The 21,010-nt window shown below is 43.5% G+C and overlaps 1 protein-coding gene and 1 pseudogene across 1 annotated transcript; both read left to right on the plus strand.

Moving 5' to 3' along the window:
* The window catches only part of LOC120108799, an 18,705-nt pseudogene extending 5,020 nt beyond the window's left edge, over nt 1-13,685 (plus strand).
* Nucleotides 4,145-5,684, plus strand: LOC103723078 (chitinase 3-like). Its single transcript, XM_026800205.2, has 3 exons — nt 4,145-4,616; nt 4,712-4,865; nt 5,113-5,684. Exons 1-3 carry the CDS (start codon nt 4,184-4,186, stop codon nt 5,483-5,485), a joined length of 960 nt encoding a protein of 319 aa, XP_026656006.2. The 5' UTR covers nt 4,145-4,183; the 3' UTR covers nt 5,486-5,684.
* Nucleotides 13,686-21,010: the final 7,325 nt, after the last annotated feature.

Raw genomic sequence — 21,010 nt, forward strand, 5'->3', positions numbered from 1 at the left:
TGGACCACCACTCAAACTTGATCAAGTCTACATTGGATGATGGGAGTCCTAAATCAATGATCCAAGTTATTAGATATAATATTCCATCTTTAAACTACTTACATACCAAAAATCATGTAATTTGGAGACCACTACCCTATATATCAAGTAGTCAAAGAAACATGTATCATTTTATGTTATTTAAACTATCCATTTTTTTTACCACTTAATGCACTAGTTAGAAATCTCCAAATCATATGATATTTGCTTTATAAGTAATTAATTAGAAATGATAGATCACATTTAATGGCTTGGATTATTAATGTATAATTACTATAATCCTATCTAGACTTAACATATCCGAATGGAGATCCAATGTAGCCAAATCTCTCTCTCTCCTCCACCCCCCCCCCCCCCCCCCCCCCCCCCCAAAATATATATATATATAGCCAAATCTTATCTAGACTTTAACCTCAAATGCATACCAAGATTTTTTATAATGAAGGAACTAATTGATCAGTAGTGGTCGAAGGTTATGCTCCAAGTTGGCATCATGCTCAGCTTTGCCTAAGATTTTTATAATGAAGCAATTTGGCTTGGTTTCCAGTGGTTTGCTGTGGCTGGGCATCGTTATCACTTGGCTTAGGCATGCTTTATAATTCAATTCAGAATAATCGATTTTTATAATAAGCATATAATAATATCTTCAATTTGGTAGCTCATGCATACATATGTATATATAAATTATAGTATTCAGTTTATATCTATATTTAAATTTATATTTATCAAATAAAAGTCAATGAATATGAATATATTAATACCCAGTTGAGTTTCCGATGTGTTTTTAAGTCTGGTGGCTTAGTTCACAATCCTGAGATATTTTTTTTTGCTAAAGAAAACGTTAAAAGTTCTGTAGTCAACCACTTGAACGAAAGTGTGAATCGAGAACGAGAGAGAAACGGAGGAGTCGAGAGAACCATCCAAATAAAATCCCACGCGCCGAGTGGAGACGTGGCCTCCTGCTTACGTTTCCTCGCGGCAGCCCGACATGATGCCACGACTGAAGTGCCACCTCCGTCTTTTTTTTCCTTCTTCTTCTTCTTTTCTTTTCTTTTTTTTTTTTTTTTTTTTTTTTTTTTTAAGACTGATTCTTCATATGGTATATATGTACAAATATACTCAATAAAATCAAAATACACTAACTCACGGAGTGCCAGTGACAGCTTCCTCTCCCTTAACCAAATGATACATCCTGAGTGGTGGGCCGCGTAGGCAGCCATCCGGTCGGTCGTTCCATTGGCTTCTCTGAATATATGCTGGGCCTGGAAGGCCCCCCCATCATCCCTATGTTTCAGATCATGTGGTAGTCTGTACTCTCACCCTTCGGCCCTTCCTGAATCTATCCAATAACCGTGGTCGAGTCGTCCTCCAAAATGATCGAACTGGCTTGTAGTACCATCCGTGCATATCGAAGATCAGCCTAGGCTACTCGCAACTTTGCCTCTGAGACCGACGTGTTAAACAACCAGCAGCCACCTGCTATCATCATCCTAAAGTGCGGATCTCGTCTAATAAAATCTACACCGTCCTGCATATTTTCATCCAATATCGATCCATCGAAGTTTCACCTACCATTTTTTGGGTACAAATCCAAGATAAAACCGAAACATACGGAGTCGACTTAGTTGACGAGAAGTCCGTCCTTCCCAATTTTCCTCCACCGGCGCCTACGGAAAGGAGCCGCCTGCAATCGTCTTCGTGTCGGCATTCAAAGCCTTTAACTTTGTCGCAAGGAGAAAGAGATAATAAGACAACTGCAGGCACGGAAGTCATCACAAAATCATTACAAAAAATCATCTTTCGTAAAGTGCTAAGATTTTAAATTAAAAAGAGTAGAGTGCTACGGTTTTTTTATCCATCTCATCTTAAATTATTAAAATTTATCAAACATAATTTAGAAAAATGCTACGCTCACATTAATTCGAACCATTCACGACATATAAGTTACATCATACATATATTAGCTGATAGAAAGTAAAATCATTAAACCATATTTGCTAATATATGAATGACAATTTAACAAACACCTATACCCTCAAGTCCACAACTTAAAAAAAAAAAACAAATTAAAAATTCAAGGACCTATAAAATATTTTAAAAATAAATTAAAAATCTACAAAAGAGTGGTGCAACGAGCAGCAGAAAATGATCATAGTATAGGATGAAGAGGTATTGTGATTTACCCAATTTCAATCACTAAGCAAAATTTGGTGACAGGATTTGGGCCTCGGTCTTTGGGGATTTGGCATCCAACCGGCATGAGAAGAGGACCAAGGGCGGAGAAGACTAATGGATGATGGAGAAACTAAGAGTTATACAGGGGAAAGCAAACTAAGAAATAAAAAGTTCGATAAGGGAAGGCAAACTAAGCTGGGCATCATACTCGAATAAAATTGGTTTGGTTGGGAACTTTTTTTTTTTTTTTTTTTGTAGTTGTTGCTGTGTTTCCTTTTTGAAATGGAAAAGCTAATAGAAGACGCTATAGAAGGCATTACTCTAATCATAGTTTATGCAAACATAGATTATTTAAAAAGATTGGAAAGTGGAAGCAACTGACTTACCAAAATTCTCGGAGTGGGATTGGGGGATCCCGCAATTCATGCAACTTAAGACTCAGAGGATACACATCAATGTTGCTCCGCCCCTTGAAGAGGATAGATGCTGACACGTTCCTTAAATTAGAAGTTGTGAACTTTTTTTTTCTTATTTGATGAAAGGGGAGCCTGAAAGGGCACCCAATTTTGTTTGTAAATTGTTAATTTTATTTAAATTGGGACTATAACACCTAATTGACAGCAGTTTAATAAAAATAGCAGCATCTAGCATTGCTATCTAGATCACATGGAAGGTGACTCATAGATTAATTTTTAAGGAGCAAATATGATGTGAAACAAGGACAATTAACTTGGGATATTGGAACATGGCAAGAAAAATACTCTCCATAAATAATGGTTATTAATGGAATATGTTGCCGCTCAAAACCTGTTCTAATGGACGAACTGCTCTGCTTGGTTAGGCTAATGGAGCGTAGTATGATACTGGAGCTAATTTGCAAATATAGAAAATGATCAGGGGGTCGCCGAAATGTGTCTGATTAGGAATTCTCCCATGCTTAAGTTAGGAAGAGTTTTGAGAGGAAAATGTAAGATGAAAGAGAGATAAAAGAACAAAAGTATCGTATTCGGATTTCCCATCATATCTTAGGGATTCGGTGCCTAATATTTATAGAGGAGAGGATGCAAATCTGCGCAATTAGAAACGTGCGATTCACAAACAAGCAGTTGAGCTCTTCTCATAACCGCTAATTGGGGTATTTAGGATATTTGCTTTTCTTATCTGCCGATGTGGTAAGTTACGATATTTCTTTTTTGGGCATATTAAAATTGTGTCTAATTGTAACCGATCATGCTAATTATTCAGAGACTTGATTGGCCATTAGTTTCAATTAAGTTATCAAGCGAGATTTTAAAGATGACAAATTGGGGCCTCATTAGAAAGGCCGATGATCTTAGGAAACAGATATTCTTCGAACACTGAGGAGGATACAGTCTTCGAACACCGAAGAGGAGAAGTTTTTGCTTCCTTTTCTGCATTGAATCCACTCGATGATCTTATAACGAAATGGCGATTTGGCACATTAAGCGGTAGGTTGATAAATTAGAGCGCCACCTTATGCTTCTAAGTTAAGGTGACGATTTCGAATGCCCGGTGGTCCACCAAACAGGGATGAAGACAAAAACCAGAGACGACTCAGGACACATGCCGTATACTGGATTACATTCAATGCGCATGAGCCTAATCCAGAGTACGTTACCCATGTTGCAGGTAGCCTTCTCGGTGCGAAACAAATAATAAGATTACAACAAGATAAGCACTACATGTATCATCACCCCACCCACCTTGCCGTAGTGAACACGAAATCAACATCAAGACCTGGCGACGCGGCGTCCATTGACTACTCAAAAGCACAGAAATTCCAGCAGAAGCTTCAAAGCGATCGCCCGCCTCTGGTCATTTGCTGACGGAACCAATACGAGGGATAAAGATAAGGTTTAGTTCCTGCTCCGTTCTCTATATAACCTCTCCCCCTTCCACACCCAAACTCCTACAACAAAAATAAGAGAGTGGAAAGAAGATCACAGAGATGAAGGTCTGGTTGTTGGCAATACTTTGCTCGGCCTCCATACTCGGCAGCCTCGCACAGCAGTGCGGCAGCCAAGCCGGGGGGACGACATGCCCCAATGGGCTATGCTGCAGCCAGTATGGCTACTGTGGTTCCACCTCGGCGTACTGCAGCACTGGCTGCCAGAGCCAGTGCAGCGGCGGCGGTGGCTCAACTCCCAGCCCAACCCCTAGTGGTGGTGGCTCGGGTGTCGCCTCTCTCATCAGCTCGTCACTGTTCGACCAAATGCTCAAGCACCGCAACGATGCGGCCTGCCAAGCCAAGGGATTCTACACTTACAACGCCTTCATTACCGCGGCGAATTCCTTCGCTGGCTTCGGCACAACCGGGGACGGCACTATTCGCAAGAGGGAGATCGCCGCTTTCTTGGCACAGACCTCCCATGAAACAACTGGTTAGTTCTACTTTCTCGTAAAATTCCGGACTTCATTTGTGTTCCTTCTCGTATCTCGTCGGGTGATGGTACGCGGTGCTGTTTTATTTGGTTAGGTGGGTGGGCAACTGCACCAGATGGCCCGTATGCCTGGGGCTACTGTTTTAAACAAGAGCAAGGCAACCCCCCGGCTTACTGTGTCCAAAGCGCACAGTGGCCCTGTGCTGCAGGAAAGAAGTACTACGGCCGAGGACCAATACAAATCTCTTAGTAAGTAGTTTACGACTCCTTGGTCCATTTCTTTCGCTAAACAAGAAAGAACTTAGCCCGATTAATATAAGGAACTAGCTTGCTTAACAAGCATTATCTGAACTTTAAATATGAAAAGCTCATTAATTACCCTGCAAGAAATTAGGCTGGATTAAGATATATATCTTGCCATGAATCAGCAATTGCGACATGTTAGATATTTTTTATTCCTTGAGAGACGAAGAATTATAAATGTGAATCCTTCCAGCAACTACAACTATGGACCGGCTGGTAAAGCCATTGGCCAAGACCTGCTCAACAACCCGGACTTGGTCGCCACCGACCCGGTCGTCTCCTTCAAAACGGCGTTATGGTTCTGGATGACCCCACAATCCCCAAAACCTTCGTCGCATAATGTCATCACCGGGCAATGGACGCCGTCGGCAGCCGACCGAGCGGCGGGACGTGTTCCGGGATATGGGGTCATCACCAACATCATCAACGGTGGGATTGAGTGCGGCAAGGGGCAGGACAGCAGCGTAGCAGACCGGATTGGGTTCTACAAGAGATACTGCGACATACTGGGAGTGAGCTATGGAGACAACTTGGACTGCTACAACCAGAGGCCTTTTAATCAATAAGTTGCATAACAAAAGCGTGTAATAATAAAGACTTGGCAGTAGCACTAAATAAATCAACTGTCTTTGAGATCTGAAATACTTGGGACAGCAACATGGCGGCTGTGCCATGCATTAGCAAGTGCGGAGGTCTTAGGGAATTAAGTTGACGATAAAACGAAAAGAATAAAAGAAAGTTTGCTCAATTGTTCGAGGGGAGTATTCCATATCTTTTTTTCTTTCCAGAACAAAGACTTTGACTTACATATTAGGCATGTATCCATATACATCTTCGCTTCGTTGGCGAGTTGGGCGTGGTAATGAGTGTGATGCTTGAATTATTTCATTGATCGGGTTAACCTTCGCCAAGTTCCATCCATTGATTAACGTTAGCAAAAATATGAAACAAAAATGAAAAGAAAAAAGAAATCCATTCACTGCTACGGTCTGGATTTAAATCTCCGAATGAAAACATGTTATGTCTCGTCTCTAAAATCGAACCATCCAACTATGAATTTCTCCTATCGAGGCCAAGAGGGTCCAGTGTTTGAATCTGTACCGTCTGAAATCGCCCGTAATGATGAGATAGTCAATGCGTTGAAATAACTGCCATGCTTTCAAGTTAGGCAACAGACAATTCAGGGAATGCTTGGGTGAGGACCACTGGAACGGGCGTATATCAGCATATATTAATATAGAATCTATCAACGAAGAAAGCACATGGGAACAAAAGCTAAATTCTCAAAGGCCACGTGCTCGCTCGTCTCAAGTCCCTACTTTATCTAAATATCACAAATTGCAACATTGCATGAGTGCCCTTGTGAATGTCAAGTAGAGCTTAGGCTCCCTTTTTTCTAATTTGTCCTTGAAAGCATCCAATAATTTGAAAAAAAAAAATGCCAAGCATTTGTATTTTCTGAATATGCAACATATCCTTATACTTTCAAATAAAGAAAGATGAAAACAATTTTAAACTTATAATCCAAGAGGAAATAATTGATAACACAATTTAAAACTTATAATCTATTATATGGGCAGTAACTAATTTAATGATTCAAGAGCAGTTTTTTTTTTTAAAAAAAAGAGAAAGTACCATGCCCTTTATTTTCAGTTCACTTTTATGGATAAAATTCACTAATTTTAAATAGCAACAATCCCTGAACAATCCAAACCAACTAAATCTCCGTCTCCAAAATTTTATCTTCCTTTCCCCAGCCTCTTGCCCTATTTTTTTTAATAGAAAATTTTTTTTCTCTATTGTATTTTCCAAAATAAAATAAATAATACAATTTTCTTAGGATTCCTCCTCACACTTTCCTCCATCCACACTGTGTCGCCGACCTCGTCTTCCGCCGGCCGGCCTTCACCAGGCACGGCGTGTCCACCAGCGTCACCATGCAATTATACTACAAACACAGTGACATGCTCAATGGAATGGTCGCCGTCGGGCTAATCCTAAACTCCATCAAGTAATTGTGCTGTAGATGGAACACCCTGATCGCCCCCACCAGCACCATGTCCATGAATGTCGCCGAGACATCGCTGAAAAACTAGTTATTATTCAGATACAACCTTTCTGCCATCGCCGGAGCCACCGGCACCGACAAAGATCTTCTTGCCATAAGTAGCTTTTGATGATCTTCTTCCGCTTCTTCCCCTTTTTGTGCCGGCCGACCACCGTCGCCGGTGGTTCCGTGGCTAAAGGCCGCCATTGCCGGAGCTCAAACACCTTTGGCAGCCATACCCACCCCCGAAGGGAGAGAGAAAGAAGAGAAAGAGATAGGAGAGAGAAAGAAGAAAGGGAAGACTTGAGATCGAGCTCTCCCCTATTTGGGGGAAGAATAAGAGAGTCTTCCCTTTCTTCTTTCTCTCTCCTATCTCCTTCTCTCTTCTCTCTCTCTTGGTTTCTCTTTTTTTTGTTTCTCTCTTTGCATGATTCAATGGACCCAGCTAGAGGGTCCTAGTGTTCTCATTGTAGACCCAGGTTGAACCCCAATAGAGAATTTTGGACTAGTGTTGCTGCAGCCACCCGTCGCGGTAGCTTTACCCCGACCATCATTGAGTGCCGTTGGACTCTATCATCATGAATCCCTATTGTGTTACCTGAACTATGGTCCAATCTGTTTCTCCTGGCTTATAGATCCACAATAGCTGCTTCGGCCTCCTCTAGCTTCCTGAATATGTTTCCCACCTCTTTCTGATTTCAGCGTCTCAAGCGATTAAAAAAAAAAAAACTCCTTTGCTGGGGGGGGGGGAATTATTGGCGGAGGCCGGTGTGGGCCAAGTCAGCAGGGCTCACTTGCTGGGGGGCAATTGTTGGCGGAGGCCAGTGTGGGCCAAGTCAGCAAGGCTTGCTCATGGCGGAAGCCGGTGTGGGCCAAGTCAGCAGGGCTCACTTGCTAGGGGGCGATTGTTGGCGGAGGCCAGTGTGGGCCAAGTCGCAATCGAACGCCGGGGGGCGCTTGGGATGGTCGATTTAAAGATCATGGTTAAGCCTTCACTATCACCTGCAGATTTTAGTGAGATGGCAGCACTTACGGTCCTAGCAGTGGTATCAAAGCCAGCGTCACGGATTCGATTCTCAGGATAAGCGATTAAAAAAAAAACTCCTTCGCTGGGGGAGGGGATTGTTGGCGGAGGTCGGTGTGGGCCAAGTCAGCAGGGCTTGCTTGCTAGGGGAATTGTCGGTGTAGGCCGGTATGGGCCAAGTCAGCAAGGCTCGCCCGCGGCAGAGGCTGGTGTGGGCCAAGTCACAATCGAACGCCGGAGGGCGCTTGGAATGGTCGGTTTAAAGACCATGGTTAAGCCTTCACTATCACTTGTAAGTTTTTGTGAGATAGCAGCGCCTACGGTCCTAACAGTGGTATCAGAGCGAGCGGCACAGGTTCGATTCCCAGGATAAGCGATAAAAAAAAAATCTCTTTTGCTGGGGGGGAATTGTTGGCGAAGGCCGGTGCGGGCCAAGTCAGCAGGGCTTGCTTGCTGGGGGGCGATTGTTGGCGGAGGCCAGTGTGGGCCAAGTCAGCAAGGCTCGCCTGTGGCGGAGGCCGGTGTGAGCCAAGTCGCAATCGAACACTGGGGGGCGCTTGGGATGGTCGGTTTAAAGACCATGGTTAAGCCTTCACTATCACCTGCGGATTTTAGTGAGATGGCAGCACTTACGGTCCTAGCAGTGGTATTAGAGCCAGCGGCACGGGTTCGATCCCAGGATAAGCGGTTAAAAAAAAAAACTCCTTTGCTGGGGGGGGATTGTTGGTGGAGGCTGGTGTGGGCCAAGTCGTAATCGAATGCCGGAAAGTGTTTGAAATGGTCGGTTTAAAGACCATGGTTAAGCCTTCACTATCACTTGTGGGTTTTAGTGAGATGGCAGCGCCTACGGTCCTAACAGTGGTATCAGAGCCAGCGGCACATGTTCGATTCTCAGGATAAGCGATTAAAAAAAAAACTCCTTTGTTGCGGGGGGGGGGGGGGGGATTGTTGGCGGAGGCCGGTGTGGGCAAAATCAGCAGGGCTCGCTTGCTGGGTGGCGATTGTTGGCGGAGGCCAGTGTGGGCCAAGTCAGCAAGGCTCGCCTGCGGCGGAGGCTGGTGTGGGCCAAGTCGCAATCGAACACCGGGGGGCGCTTGGGATGGTCGGTTTACAGACCATGGTTAAGCCTTCACTATCACCTGCGGGTTTTAGTGAGATGGTAGTGCCTACGGTCCTAACAGTGATATCAGAGCAAGCGGCACGGGTTTGATTCCCAGGATAAGCGATTAAAAAAAAAAACTCCTTTGCTGGGGGAGGGGATTGTTGGCGGAGGTCGGTGTGGGCCAATTCAGCAGGGCTCGCTTGCTGTGGAGGATTGTTGGTGGAGGCCAGTGTGGGCCAAGTCAGCAAGGCTCGCCAGCGGCGGAGGCTGATATTGGCCAAGTCACAATTGAACGCCGGAGGGCGCTTGGGATGGTCGGTTTAAAGACCATGGTTAAGCCTTCACTATCACTTGTAAGTTTTAGTGAGATGGCAGCGCCTACGGTCCTAACAATGGTATCAGAGCCAGCGGCACAGGTTCGATTCCCTGGATAAACGATAAAAAAAAAACTTTTTTGCTTAGGGGGGAATTGTTGGCGAAGGCCGGTGTGGGCCAAGTCAGCAGGGCTCGCTTGCTGGGGGCGATTATTGGCGGAGGCTTGCTGGGGGCTCGCTCGCGGCGGAGGCCGGTGTGAGCCAAGTCGTAATCGAACGCGGCGTTTGGAATGGTCGGTTTAAAGACCATGGTTAAGCCTTCACTATCACCTACGGATTTTAGTGAGATGGCAGCACCTACGGTCCTAGCAGTAGTATTAGAGCCAGCGGCACGGGTTCGATTTTCAGGATAAGCGATGAAAAAAAACTCCTTTGCTGGGGGGAGAGGATTGTTGGTGGAGGCTGGTGTGGGCCAAGTCAGCAAGGCTCACCTGCGGCGGAGGCTGGTGTGGGCCAAGTCAGCAAGGCTCACCTGCGGCGGAGGCCGGTGTGGGCAAGTCACAATCGAACGCCGGAGGGCGCTTGGAATGGTCGGTTTAAAGACCATGGTTAAGCCTTCACTATCACTTGTAGATTTTAGTGAGATGGCAGCGCCTACGGTCCTAACAGTGGTATCAGAGCCAGCGGCACAGGTTCGATTCCTAGGATAAGCGATTAAAAAAAAACTCCTTTGCTGCGCAGGGGGGATTGTTGGCGGAGGTCGGTGTGGGCCAAATCAGCAGGGCTCGCTTGTTGGGGGGATTATTGGCGGAGGCCGGTGTAGGCCAAGTCAGTAAGGCTCGCCCATGACGGAGGCCGATGTGGGCCAAGTTGCAATCGAACGTCGGGGAGTGCTTGGGATAGTCGGTTTAAAGACCATGGTTAAGCCTTCACTATCACCTACTGATTTTAGTGAGATGGTAGCACCTACGGTCCTAATAGTGGTATCAGAGCCAGCGGCACAGGTTCAATTCCCAGGATAAGCGATTAAAAAAAAAAACTCTTTTGCTGAGGGGAGGGGATTGTTGGCGGAGGCCGGTGTGGGCCAAGTTAGCAGGGCTCGCTTGCTGGGGGGATTGATGGCGGAGGCCGGTGTGGGCCAAGTCGCAATCGAATGCCGGGGGGCTTTTGGGATGGTCGGTTTAAAGACCATGGTTAAGCCTTCACTATCACCTGCGGGTTTTAGTGAGATGGCAGTGGTCCTAACAGTGGTATCAGAGCAAGCGGCATGGTTTCGATTCCTAGGATAAGCGATTAAAAAAGAAAAAACTCCTTTGCTGGGGGGAGGGGATTATTGGCGGAGGCCGGTGTGGGCCAAGTCAGCAGGGCTCGCTTGCTAGGGGGATTGTTGGCGGAGGCCGGTGTGGGCCAAGTTAGCAAGGCTCGCCTATGGCGGAGGCCGATGTGGGCCAAGTTGCAATCGAACGCCGGGGAGCGCTTGGATAGTCGGTTTAAAGACCATGGTTAAGCCTTCACTATCACCTGGTTTTAGTGAGATGACAGCGCCTACGATCCTAATAGTGGCATCAGAGCCAGCGGCACGGGTTCGATTCCCAGGATAAGCGATTAAAAAAAAAAAACTATTTTGTTGAGGGGAGGGGATTGTTGGCGAAAGCCGGTGTGGGCCAAGTCAGCAGGGCTCGCTTGCTGGGGTGATTGGTGGCGGAGGCCGGTGTGGGCCAAGTTAGCAAGGCTCGCCCGTGGCGGAGGCCGGTGTGGGCCAAGTCGCAATCGAACGCTAGAGGGCATTTGGGATGGTCGGTTTAAAGACCATGGTTAAAGCTTTACTATCACTTGCGGGTTTTAGTGAGATGACAGCGCCTACGGTCCTACCAAAATGTAAGATAAAAGAGAGATAGAAGAACAAGATTATCGTATTCGGATATCTCGTCATACCTAGGGGATTCCATGCTTAATATTTATAGAGAACAGGTTGCAAATCTCTGTGATTAGAAACATGCGATTCACAGACAAGTAGTTGAGCACTTGTCATAATCGCTGATCGGGGCAGTTAGGATATTTCTTTTCAGGTGCACCGTGCCGGACGTGTTTCTTATCTGCCGATTTGGTAAGGTACGATATTTCTTTTTGGGTACATTAAAATCGAGTTGTAATTGATCATAGATGTTATTCAAATACTTGATTGGCCGTTAGTTTTACTAAGCTAAGTTATCAAGCGAGATTTTAGAAATGACGAATTGGAGCCACATTAGAAAGGTTGATGATCGTACGGAACATATGGTCGGTGGCACATTAAGTTGTAGGTTGATATCTTAGAGCGCCACCTAATGCTTCTAAGTTAAGGTTGTGATTTCGAATGCTTGGTGGTCGACCAAACAGGCATGAAGACAAGAACCAATGGATGGCATTCAATGCGCATGAGCCTAATCCAGAGTTACTAGAGTGGCAGAAGCGCGTACGTTACCCATGTTGCACGTGGCCTTCTCGGTGCGAAACAATTAATGAGATTACAACAAGATAAGCACTACATGTATCACCCCAGCCACCTTGCCGTTGTGAGCAAGATATCAACATCAAGACCTGGCGACGTTGCGTCCATTGACCAAGTCAAAATCACAGGAATTTCAGCAGAAGCTTCAAAGCGATCGGCCGCCTCTGGTCATTTGCCGACGGAACCAAGACGAGAGGTTTAATTAGTTCCTGCTCCATTCTCTATATAAGCTACCCAAACTCCTACAACAAAAATAAGAGAGTGGAAAGAAGATCAAAGAAATGAAGGTCTGGTTGTTGGCAGTACTTTGCTCGGCCTCCATACTTGGGAGCCTCGCACAGCAGTGCGGCAGCCAAGCCGGGGGGACGACATGCCCTGATGACCTATGCTGCAGCCAATATGGCTACTGTGGTTCCACCTCGGCGTACTGCGGCGCTGGCTGCCAGAGCCAGTGCAGCGGCGGCGGCGGCTCAACTTCCAGCTCAACCCCTAGTGGTGGTGCCTCGGGTGTCGCCTCTCTCATCAGCTCGTCACTGTTCGACCAAATGCTCAAGCACCGCAACGATGCCGCCTGCCAAGCCAAGGGATTCTACACTTACAACGCCTTCATTACCGCGGCGAATTCCTTCGCTGGCTTCGGCACAACCGGGGACGACACTATTCGCAAGAGGGAGATCGCCGCTTTCTTGGCACAGACCTCCCATGAAACAACTGGTTAGTTCTACTTTCTCGTAAAATTCCGGACTTCATTCGTGTTCCTTCTCGTATCTCGTCAGGTGATGGTGCGCGGTGCTGTTTTATTTGGTTAGGTGGGTGGGCAACTGCACCAGATGGCCCGTATGCCTGGGGCTACTGTTTAAACAAGAGCAAGGCAACCCCCCGGCTTACTGTGTCCAAAGCGCACAGTGGCCCTGTGCTGCAGGAAAGAAGTACTACGGCCGAGGACCAATACAAATCTCTTAGTAAGTAGTTTACGACTCCTTGGTCCATTTCTTTCGCTAAACAAGAAAGAACTTAGCCTGATTAATATAAGGAACTAGCTTGCTTAACATGCATTATCTGAAGTTTAAATATGACAAGCTCATTAATTACCCTGAAAGAAATTAGGCTGGATCAAGATATATATCTTGCCATGGATCAGCAATTGCGACATGTTAGATATTTTTTATTCTTTGAGAGACGAAGAATTATAAATGTGAATCCTTCCAGCAACTACAACTATGGACCGGCTGGTAAAGCCATTGGCCAAGACCTGCTCAACAACCCGGACTTGGTCGCCACCGACCCGGTCGTCTCCTTCAAAACGGCGTTATGGTTCTGGATGACCCCACAATCCCCAAAACCTTCGTCGCATAATGTCATCACCGGGCAATGGACGCCGTCGGCAGCCGACCGAGCGGCGGGACGTGTTCCGGGATATGGGGTCATCACCAACATCATCAACGGTGGGATTGAGTGCGGCAAAGGGCAGGACAGCAGCGTAGCAGACCGGATTGGGTTCTACAAGAGATACTGCGACATACTGGGAGTGAGCTATGGAGACAACTTGGGACTGCTACAACCAGAGGCCTTTTAATCAATAAGTTGCATAACAAAAGCGTGTAATAATAAAGACTTGGCAGTAGCACTAAATAAATCAGCTGTCTTTGAGATCTGAAATACTTGGGACGGCATCATGGCGGCTGTGCCATGCATTAGCAAGTGCGGAAGTCTTAAGGAATTAAGTTGACGATAAAACGAAGAGAATAAAAGAACGTTTGCTCAATTGTTCGAGGGGAGTATTCCATATCTTTTTTTCTTTCCAGAACAAAGACTTTTGACTTACTAATTAGGCATGTATCCATATACATATTCGCTTCGTTGGCGAGTTGGGTGTGGATTTTTTCATTGATTGGGTTAACCTTCGCCAAGTTCCATCCATTGATTAACGTTAGCAAAAATATGAAACAAACATGAAAAGAAAAAAGAAATCCATTCACTGCTACGGTCTGGATTTAAATCTCCGAATGAAAACATGTTATGTCTCGTCTCTAAAATCGAACCATCCAACTATGAATTTCTCCTATCGAGGCCAAGAGGGTCCAGTGTTTGAATCTGTACCGTCTGAAATCGCCCGTAATGATGAGATAGTCAATGCGTTGAAATAACTGCCATGCTTTCAAGTTAGGCAACAGACAATTCAGGGAATGCTTGGGTGAGGACCACTGGAACGGGCGTATATCAGCATATATTAATATAGAATCTATCAACGAAGAAAGCACATGGGAACAAAAGCTAAATTCTCAAAGGCCACGTGCTCGCTCGTCTCAAGTCCCTACTTTATCTAAATATCACAAATTGCAACATTGCATGACTGCCCTTGTGAATGTCAAGTAGAGCTTAGGCTCCCTTTTTTCTAATTTGTCCTTGAAAGCATCCAATAATTTGAAAAAAAAAAATGCCAAGCATTTGTATTTTCTGAATATGCAACATATCCTTATACTTTCAAATAAAGAAAGATGAAAACAATTTTAAACTTATAATCCAAGAGGAAATAATTGATAACACAATTTAAAACTTATAATCTATTATATGGGCAGTAACTAATTTAATGATTCAAGAGCAGTTTTTTTTTTAAAAAAAAAGAGAAAGTACCATGCCCTTTATTTTCAGTTCACTTTTATGGATAAAATTCACTAATTTTAAATAGCAACAATCCCTGAACAATCCAAACCAACTAAATCTCCGTCTCCAAAATTTTATCTTCCTTTCCCCAGCCTCTTGCCCTATTTTTTTTAATAGAAATTTTTTTTTCTCTATTGTATTTTCCAAAATAAAATAAATAATACAATTTTCTTAGGATTCCTCCTCACACTTTCCTCCATCCACACTGCGTCGCCGACCTCGTCTTCCGCCGGCCGGCCTTCACCAGGCACGGCGTGTCCACCAGCGTCACCATGCAATTATACTACAAACACAGTGACATGCTCAATGGAATGGTCGCCGTCGGGCTAATCCTAAACTCCATCAAGTAATTGTGCTGTAGATGGAACACCCTGATCGCCCCCACCAGCACCATGTCCATGAACGTCGCCGAGACATCGCTGAAAAACTAGTTATTATTCAGATACAACCTTTCTGCCATCGCCGGAGCCACCGGCACCGACAAAGATCTTCTTGCCATAAGTAGCTTTTGATGATCTTCTTCCGCTTCTTCCCCTTTTTGTGCCGGCCGACCACCGTCGCCGGTGGTTCCGTGGCTAAAGGCCGCCATTGCCGGAGCCCAAACACCTTTGGCAGCCATACCCACCCCCGAAGGGAGAGAGAAAGAAGAGAAAGAGATAGGAGAGAGAAAGAAGAAAGGGAAGACTTGAGATCGAGCTCTCCCCTATTTGGGGGAAGAATAAGAGAGTCTTCCCTTTCTTCTTTCTCTCTCCTATCTCCTTCTCTCTTCTCTCTCTCTTGGTTTCTCTTTTTTTTGTTTCTCTCTTTGCATGATTCAATGGACCCAGCTAGAGGGTCCTAGTGTTCTCATTGTAGACCCAGGTTGAACCCCAATAGAGAATTTTGGACTAGTGTTGCTGCAGCCACCCGTCGCGGTAGCTTTACCCCGACCATCATTGAGTGCCGTTGGACTCTATCATCATGAATCCCTATTGTGTTACCTGAACTATGGTCCAATCTATTTCTCCTGGCTTATAGATCCACAATAGCTGCTTCGGCCTCCTCTAGCTTCCTGAATATGTTTCCCACCTCTTTCTGATTTCAGCGTCTCAAGCGATTAAAAAAAAAAAACTCCTTTGCTGGGGGGGGGGGGAATTATTGGCGGAGGCCGGTGTGGGCCAAGTCAGCAGGGCTCACTTGCTGGGGGGCAATTGTTGGCGGAGGCCAGTGTGGGCCAAGTCAGCAAGGCTTGCTCACGGCGGAGGCCGGTGTGGGCCAAGTCAGCAGGGCTCACTTGCTAGGGGGCGATTGTTGGCGGAGGCCAGTGTGGGCCAAGTCGCAATCGAACGCCGGGGGGTGCTTGGGATGGTCGATTTAAAGATCATGGTTAAGCCTTCACTATCACCTGCAGATTTTAGTGAGATGGCAGCACTTACGGTCCTAGCAGTGGTATCAAAGCCAGCGTCACGGATTCGATTCTCAGGATAAGCGATTAAAAAAAAAACTCCTTCGCTGGGGGAGGGGATTGTTGGCGGAGGTCGGTGTGGGCCAAGTCAGCAGGGCTTGCTTGCTAGGGGAATTGTCGGTGTAGGCCGGTATGGGCCAAGTCAGCAAGGCTCGCCCGCGGCAGAGGCTGGTGTGGGCCAAGTCACAATCGAACGCCGGAGGGCGCTTGGAATGGTCGGTTTAAAGACCATGGTTAAGCCTTCACTATCACTTGTAAGTTTTTGTGAGATAGCAGCACCTACGGTCCTAACAGTGGTATCAGAGCGAGCGGCACAGGTTCGATTCCCAGGTGTTGCCCAGTAGATACAACCCAAGAGGGGGGTGAATTGGGTTTTATAAAACTTTTAAGCCACTTCTAACACTTTTCGATTAATTATGCTAAGTTGTATAGTTGCACAGTGGAATTTAAACTTAGCAATAGGTTGATTTATCGAATGAGACTTGATTAAGTAAATTTAATATGCTTGCAACTAAAGGATGCGCGGATAAGAGTTAAGCATGCAATTTATCTAGGTAAGTAAGTGAGCAAGATAGACAATGACAAAAAGCATCACAAACACAACAAACATATAGTGGTTCGGTGCACCCCAGCACCTACATCCACTCCCCAAGACCTCTTGGGAATTTCACTATAATCCTACAGATTACAGCCGGTTGTTTTACAAGCTCACAACCCAACTTGTTGTTTTTACGAGCGCACAACGAACTCGGTCGGTTTTCCCAGGCTCACCGACTAGAACCAACCCCGATTGTTTTCCCGGGCTCACAATCAAACCCTTACACGTTGGTTTTACCCTCGGCTCACCAACAAACCTATCTCCGTTGGTTTTCCCCTTTGGCTCACCAACAAACCTATCTCCGTTGGTTTTCCCTTTGGCTCACCAACAAACCTTACACCGTTGGTTTTCCCTTTGGCTCACCAACAAACCTTTAACCCCTTGATTCAATCCCTTGATTGAATCAAGTTACAAGATATTAAAACAAAGAATAAAAACAAATCAAAGCTTCTTAAACAAGCAGATATGACAATATAAACAAATAGAGTAAAGAGAAGCCCTCAAACGAGTTTTGAAGATGGAGGAGCTCGGCTTCTTCTTTACTTGATCCTCCTCTGATTTGGCATGAAGTAGAGGATCCCCGAGGCAGCACACGGATGGAGAGGAAGCTTTCGGATTCACTTGGATGCTCTTCTTCTCTCTATTTCGTTTTGGATGGCCCTTTTGTGCTTGTGGGAGATTTCCTTTGTAATCTCTTTGAGATCTCTTTCCTAGATGATCTCTCCCACTTCCATGAGTTCTCCCCTAGCTCTCTTTTTGTTTTTATAGCTTTAGATGGCGTGGAAACAAGAATCTAGCCGTTAGAGACAAAAATAGAGCCGTTGGACACAGTCTGCACTTCCTGACAATATTACCGTTGGGATCGGAGTCGACTCGCGCGATCAGGAGTCGACTCGCCTGTTGCAGGAGTCGACTCGTGCTTTACTGGAGACGACTCGGCCACTGTTCCAAATTTGAATTATGGTGCATCCTCGACTGGGAGTCGACTCGTCTTAACCCGGAGTCGACTCGCCAACTTCTGGAGCTGACTTGGCAATTTCGGAGTCGGCTCATCCACTGAAGTCCGTGGATCCAATTTTGAATTTTGTCCTCTCGAGTCGACTCGACTGTCCTGGGAGTCGACTCGAATCTCAGACCCCGAACTCCCGATTCTCTGTCTTTTGGCTCATCCAGTCTTGGAGTCGACTCGAACTTCCTTGGAGTCGACTCGGCTCTCAGTTTCCGAAAGTTGGTCTTCTGCCATCTTAGTGTAGCGCTGCCTTGGAGTCGACTCGAGCTGTCTGGGAGTCGACTCGAATCTCAGAGTCGGAAAACTGATCCTCTGTATTTTGGAGCCGCGCTGCCTTGGAGTCGACTCGACTTGTCTTGGAGTCGACTCGCCTCTCAGAGACGAAAATACCGTCTTCTGTCTTGGGGTTGCGCTGTCTTTGGAGTCGACTCGGACTTTGTGAGAGTCGACTCGAATCTCAGTGTCCAAAAACTGCTTCTCTGAGTTTTTCCTTGTGTACCACTGAGAGTCGACTCTCGCTTTCTTTGGAGTCGACCCAGCAACCATTGGAGTCGACTCGAATTCCTCAGGAGTCGACTCGAAGACTATTCTTTTGAATTTTCCTTTGAATTTGCTCCTCCAATTTGAATCTTTTGAACTTTAAAGTTGGGCCAATGAATTGTAGCTTTCTTCTAACTTTTCTTGAGTGCTTTTGGAGGCCTTCTTGTGTTCTTCCAACTTGCTATGTTCCTTGCAAAATAAATATCTTTCTCCTTGCAACATAAACATTAGTATCTATACTTCAAGGTGTTGTGATCATCAAAATCAATCTATGAATCAATCTTTGGGTCATCAATCTCCCCCTTTTTGATGATGACAAAACTTGGAGTATATGCAATATAAAAGATATTGTTTTCTAGAAGTAATACATAGCAAAGTTGCATGAAGTAGACAACATGTATATTTAAAACAAAACATACTTCATGATAATGCTTTAGATTTAATCAGCTTAACACAATCAATATATTTCAGTTCAAGCTGATTATCACAAAGCATTATAAGCATATACTTAGATATTTCTCCCCCTTTTTGACAACATCAAAAAGATAGTGAAACATTAAGTACAAAGATCAGAGCAGAACACATCGAGTGTGAATTCAAGAGATTTTCTAATTTGATACCACAGATAGTTTTCTAATCAAGTGTAGGTGGAATCTTCCTTAGGTTATGAGTGGAAATCTAACCTCTCTTTAATAATAAGTGTGAAAGCTTGTTCATTTAAGATCTTGTGCCCAATCTATTAAGTATTTTATCAACATGAGAGCAATTTAATTAATTTTCAGAGTAAAAGATCAAAACTTATATATTTGGAAAAACATATCATCATGTTGGATCATTAATTCTTAATGACTTCAAAGTTCTTTTATGATAATAAGAGCATTGGGGCACAAATACCAAAATATGAGTTTATGCAATTTTTGATACATCTTTGAGCTCTTTTAAAGACTTTCTTTTATTCCTTTAGAAAATAAGCACAATTTGATACATAAAATTAAAACTCATTAGTGAGGTTCAAAATAGATTTTCTAAGAGATACTCAAGAAAATTTAATACATTGTTCTCCCCCTGTTTTATTAAATTAGAGGCTCTTAAGATTTGTAATTTGGTTCATGAGTGATGCATAAGATATACTAACCAAATAACACGCCTCAAGGTGTATCATAAAGATTTTCAGATTTAAATTTCAGATGATACATATTGGAGAGTATTAGGATCATTTTTCATTTTGTATTCTTCCTCTCTCCTTTAGTTATAGATATACGCGATTAAGTTCCGTGAGACCTCTCCTTCTGAAATTTTCTTTCTCCCCCTCTATTGATCATTCCATTTAAGAGTTTAGAATTTGAAGATAATGTTCAATAAAATTGTCAATCTCAAAAATATATTTTCTATAAGTTTCAGCTCATTCAAGGTTTGAGATAAGACAGCCTTTATAGAACTCATCTCAAGGTATAAACTCATTATATAATTAAAGCAAGTCGTGCAATATAAGGAGGTTCATTAAAAACAATCCATAAAAAAGATACTGAATATCTGAAGCTCCCCCTCAAAAGATGCATTCTTCTTTAATCATTCTTTTCTATTGTTGAATTTCAGATTTTAATGATAAACGTGAATAAGACTGAAATTCTATGATATCGAGAATGTAGAGTAATCTAGTATTATTCAAAATTTGTGGCAATTACTCTTTCTAATCCTTCAAGAACAAGTTATGCTTTCTCTTAATCTTAGAGAAAATGTATAGAAATATTAAACAGAAAATGATTCATTTTAAGCTCAGTTTCTTTCAAAAGCATTTACATTTTCTTTCTCTTAGAATCATTTGAGTGAGCTGAAATATTTCTAGCTTTAAGATCATTCACTATATATATATTCTGATGGAAGTCTTGAAGAATGTAGGAGAGAAAAACATATAGATGATCATTGAGGTATATAGATTTATAGAACTCAATTACTTAATCACAGTTTTTCAGCAATGTATACATGAAACACAATAAATCCCTTTTTAATATCAAAATAAAATTATATATTTAGAAATTTTTGTTTGCAATCAAGATCATCGAAAGACACATCATTTGGACCAATATTGGTACACTGTAAGGATAAGAAATGATATGTTTCAGATGCGTATCGGGTCAAACAATCAAGGCATCAAAATTAATTCTGTTTTTCTTAAAGTAAGACTTTATTTTAAAAATCACATTTAGTTTAAGCTTTTATACAAAATCAGATTCGGAATTACATAGGATTTTCAATCATACTTTGAGATATGTATCTTCCACATTATAGCTCATCTTAAATGATTACGATTGAAAATACATATTTCAAACATATAAGAGCATATTCAGAATCTTTGTATTAAATGTTGAGTTTTGGTACGAATTTGAACATTATATACCAAATTTAGGCAAGTTGAAGGATAAAACAAAATCAATTTATTTTCCCTAAATAGAGATGTTCTTCTCTTCTCCTTTCTACAATTTTATTTAGCTTTCAGATTTTAACAATGATTGTGAATGACAAATCTGAAATTTCTTTTCAATAAAACTAGACAAAAGATGTTATGTAGCAATTCAAACATTCAATCAAATTGTCCAAGTATGAAACATTACAAAATATTGAGAATCCATAAATCAAGACATCATACCATATGCAAAATATACCATGTGTTAAGTCATGCATTAAAATACTAAGTACAAGAATGTCAAGGATCAAAATCAATTCTTTTCAAATAAACTCCCCCTATTTAAATATAATCTTGCAATAATTTCATCCTTAAAGTGTGTTTTCAAGTGATTAAAAATTTGACTTAATTCTACTTTCATTTACTTTGTTTTTCATTTATAACTTTCTTATGC

The sequence above is a fragment of the Phoenix dactylifera genome, unplaced genomic scaffold, assembly GCF_009389715.1.
Source record: "Phoenix dactylifera cultivar Barhee BC4 unplaced genomic scaffold, palm_55x_up_171113_PBpolish2nd_filt_p 001561F, whole genome shotgun sequence".
In the NCBI taxonomy this organism is placed as follows: domain Eukaryota; kingdom Viridiplantae; phylum Streptophyta; class Magnoliopsida; order Arecales; family Arecaceae; genus Phoenix; species Phoenix dactylifera.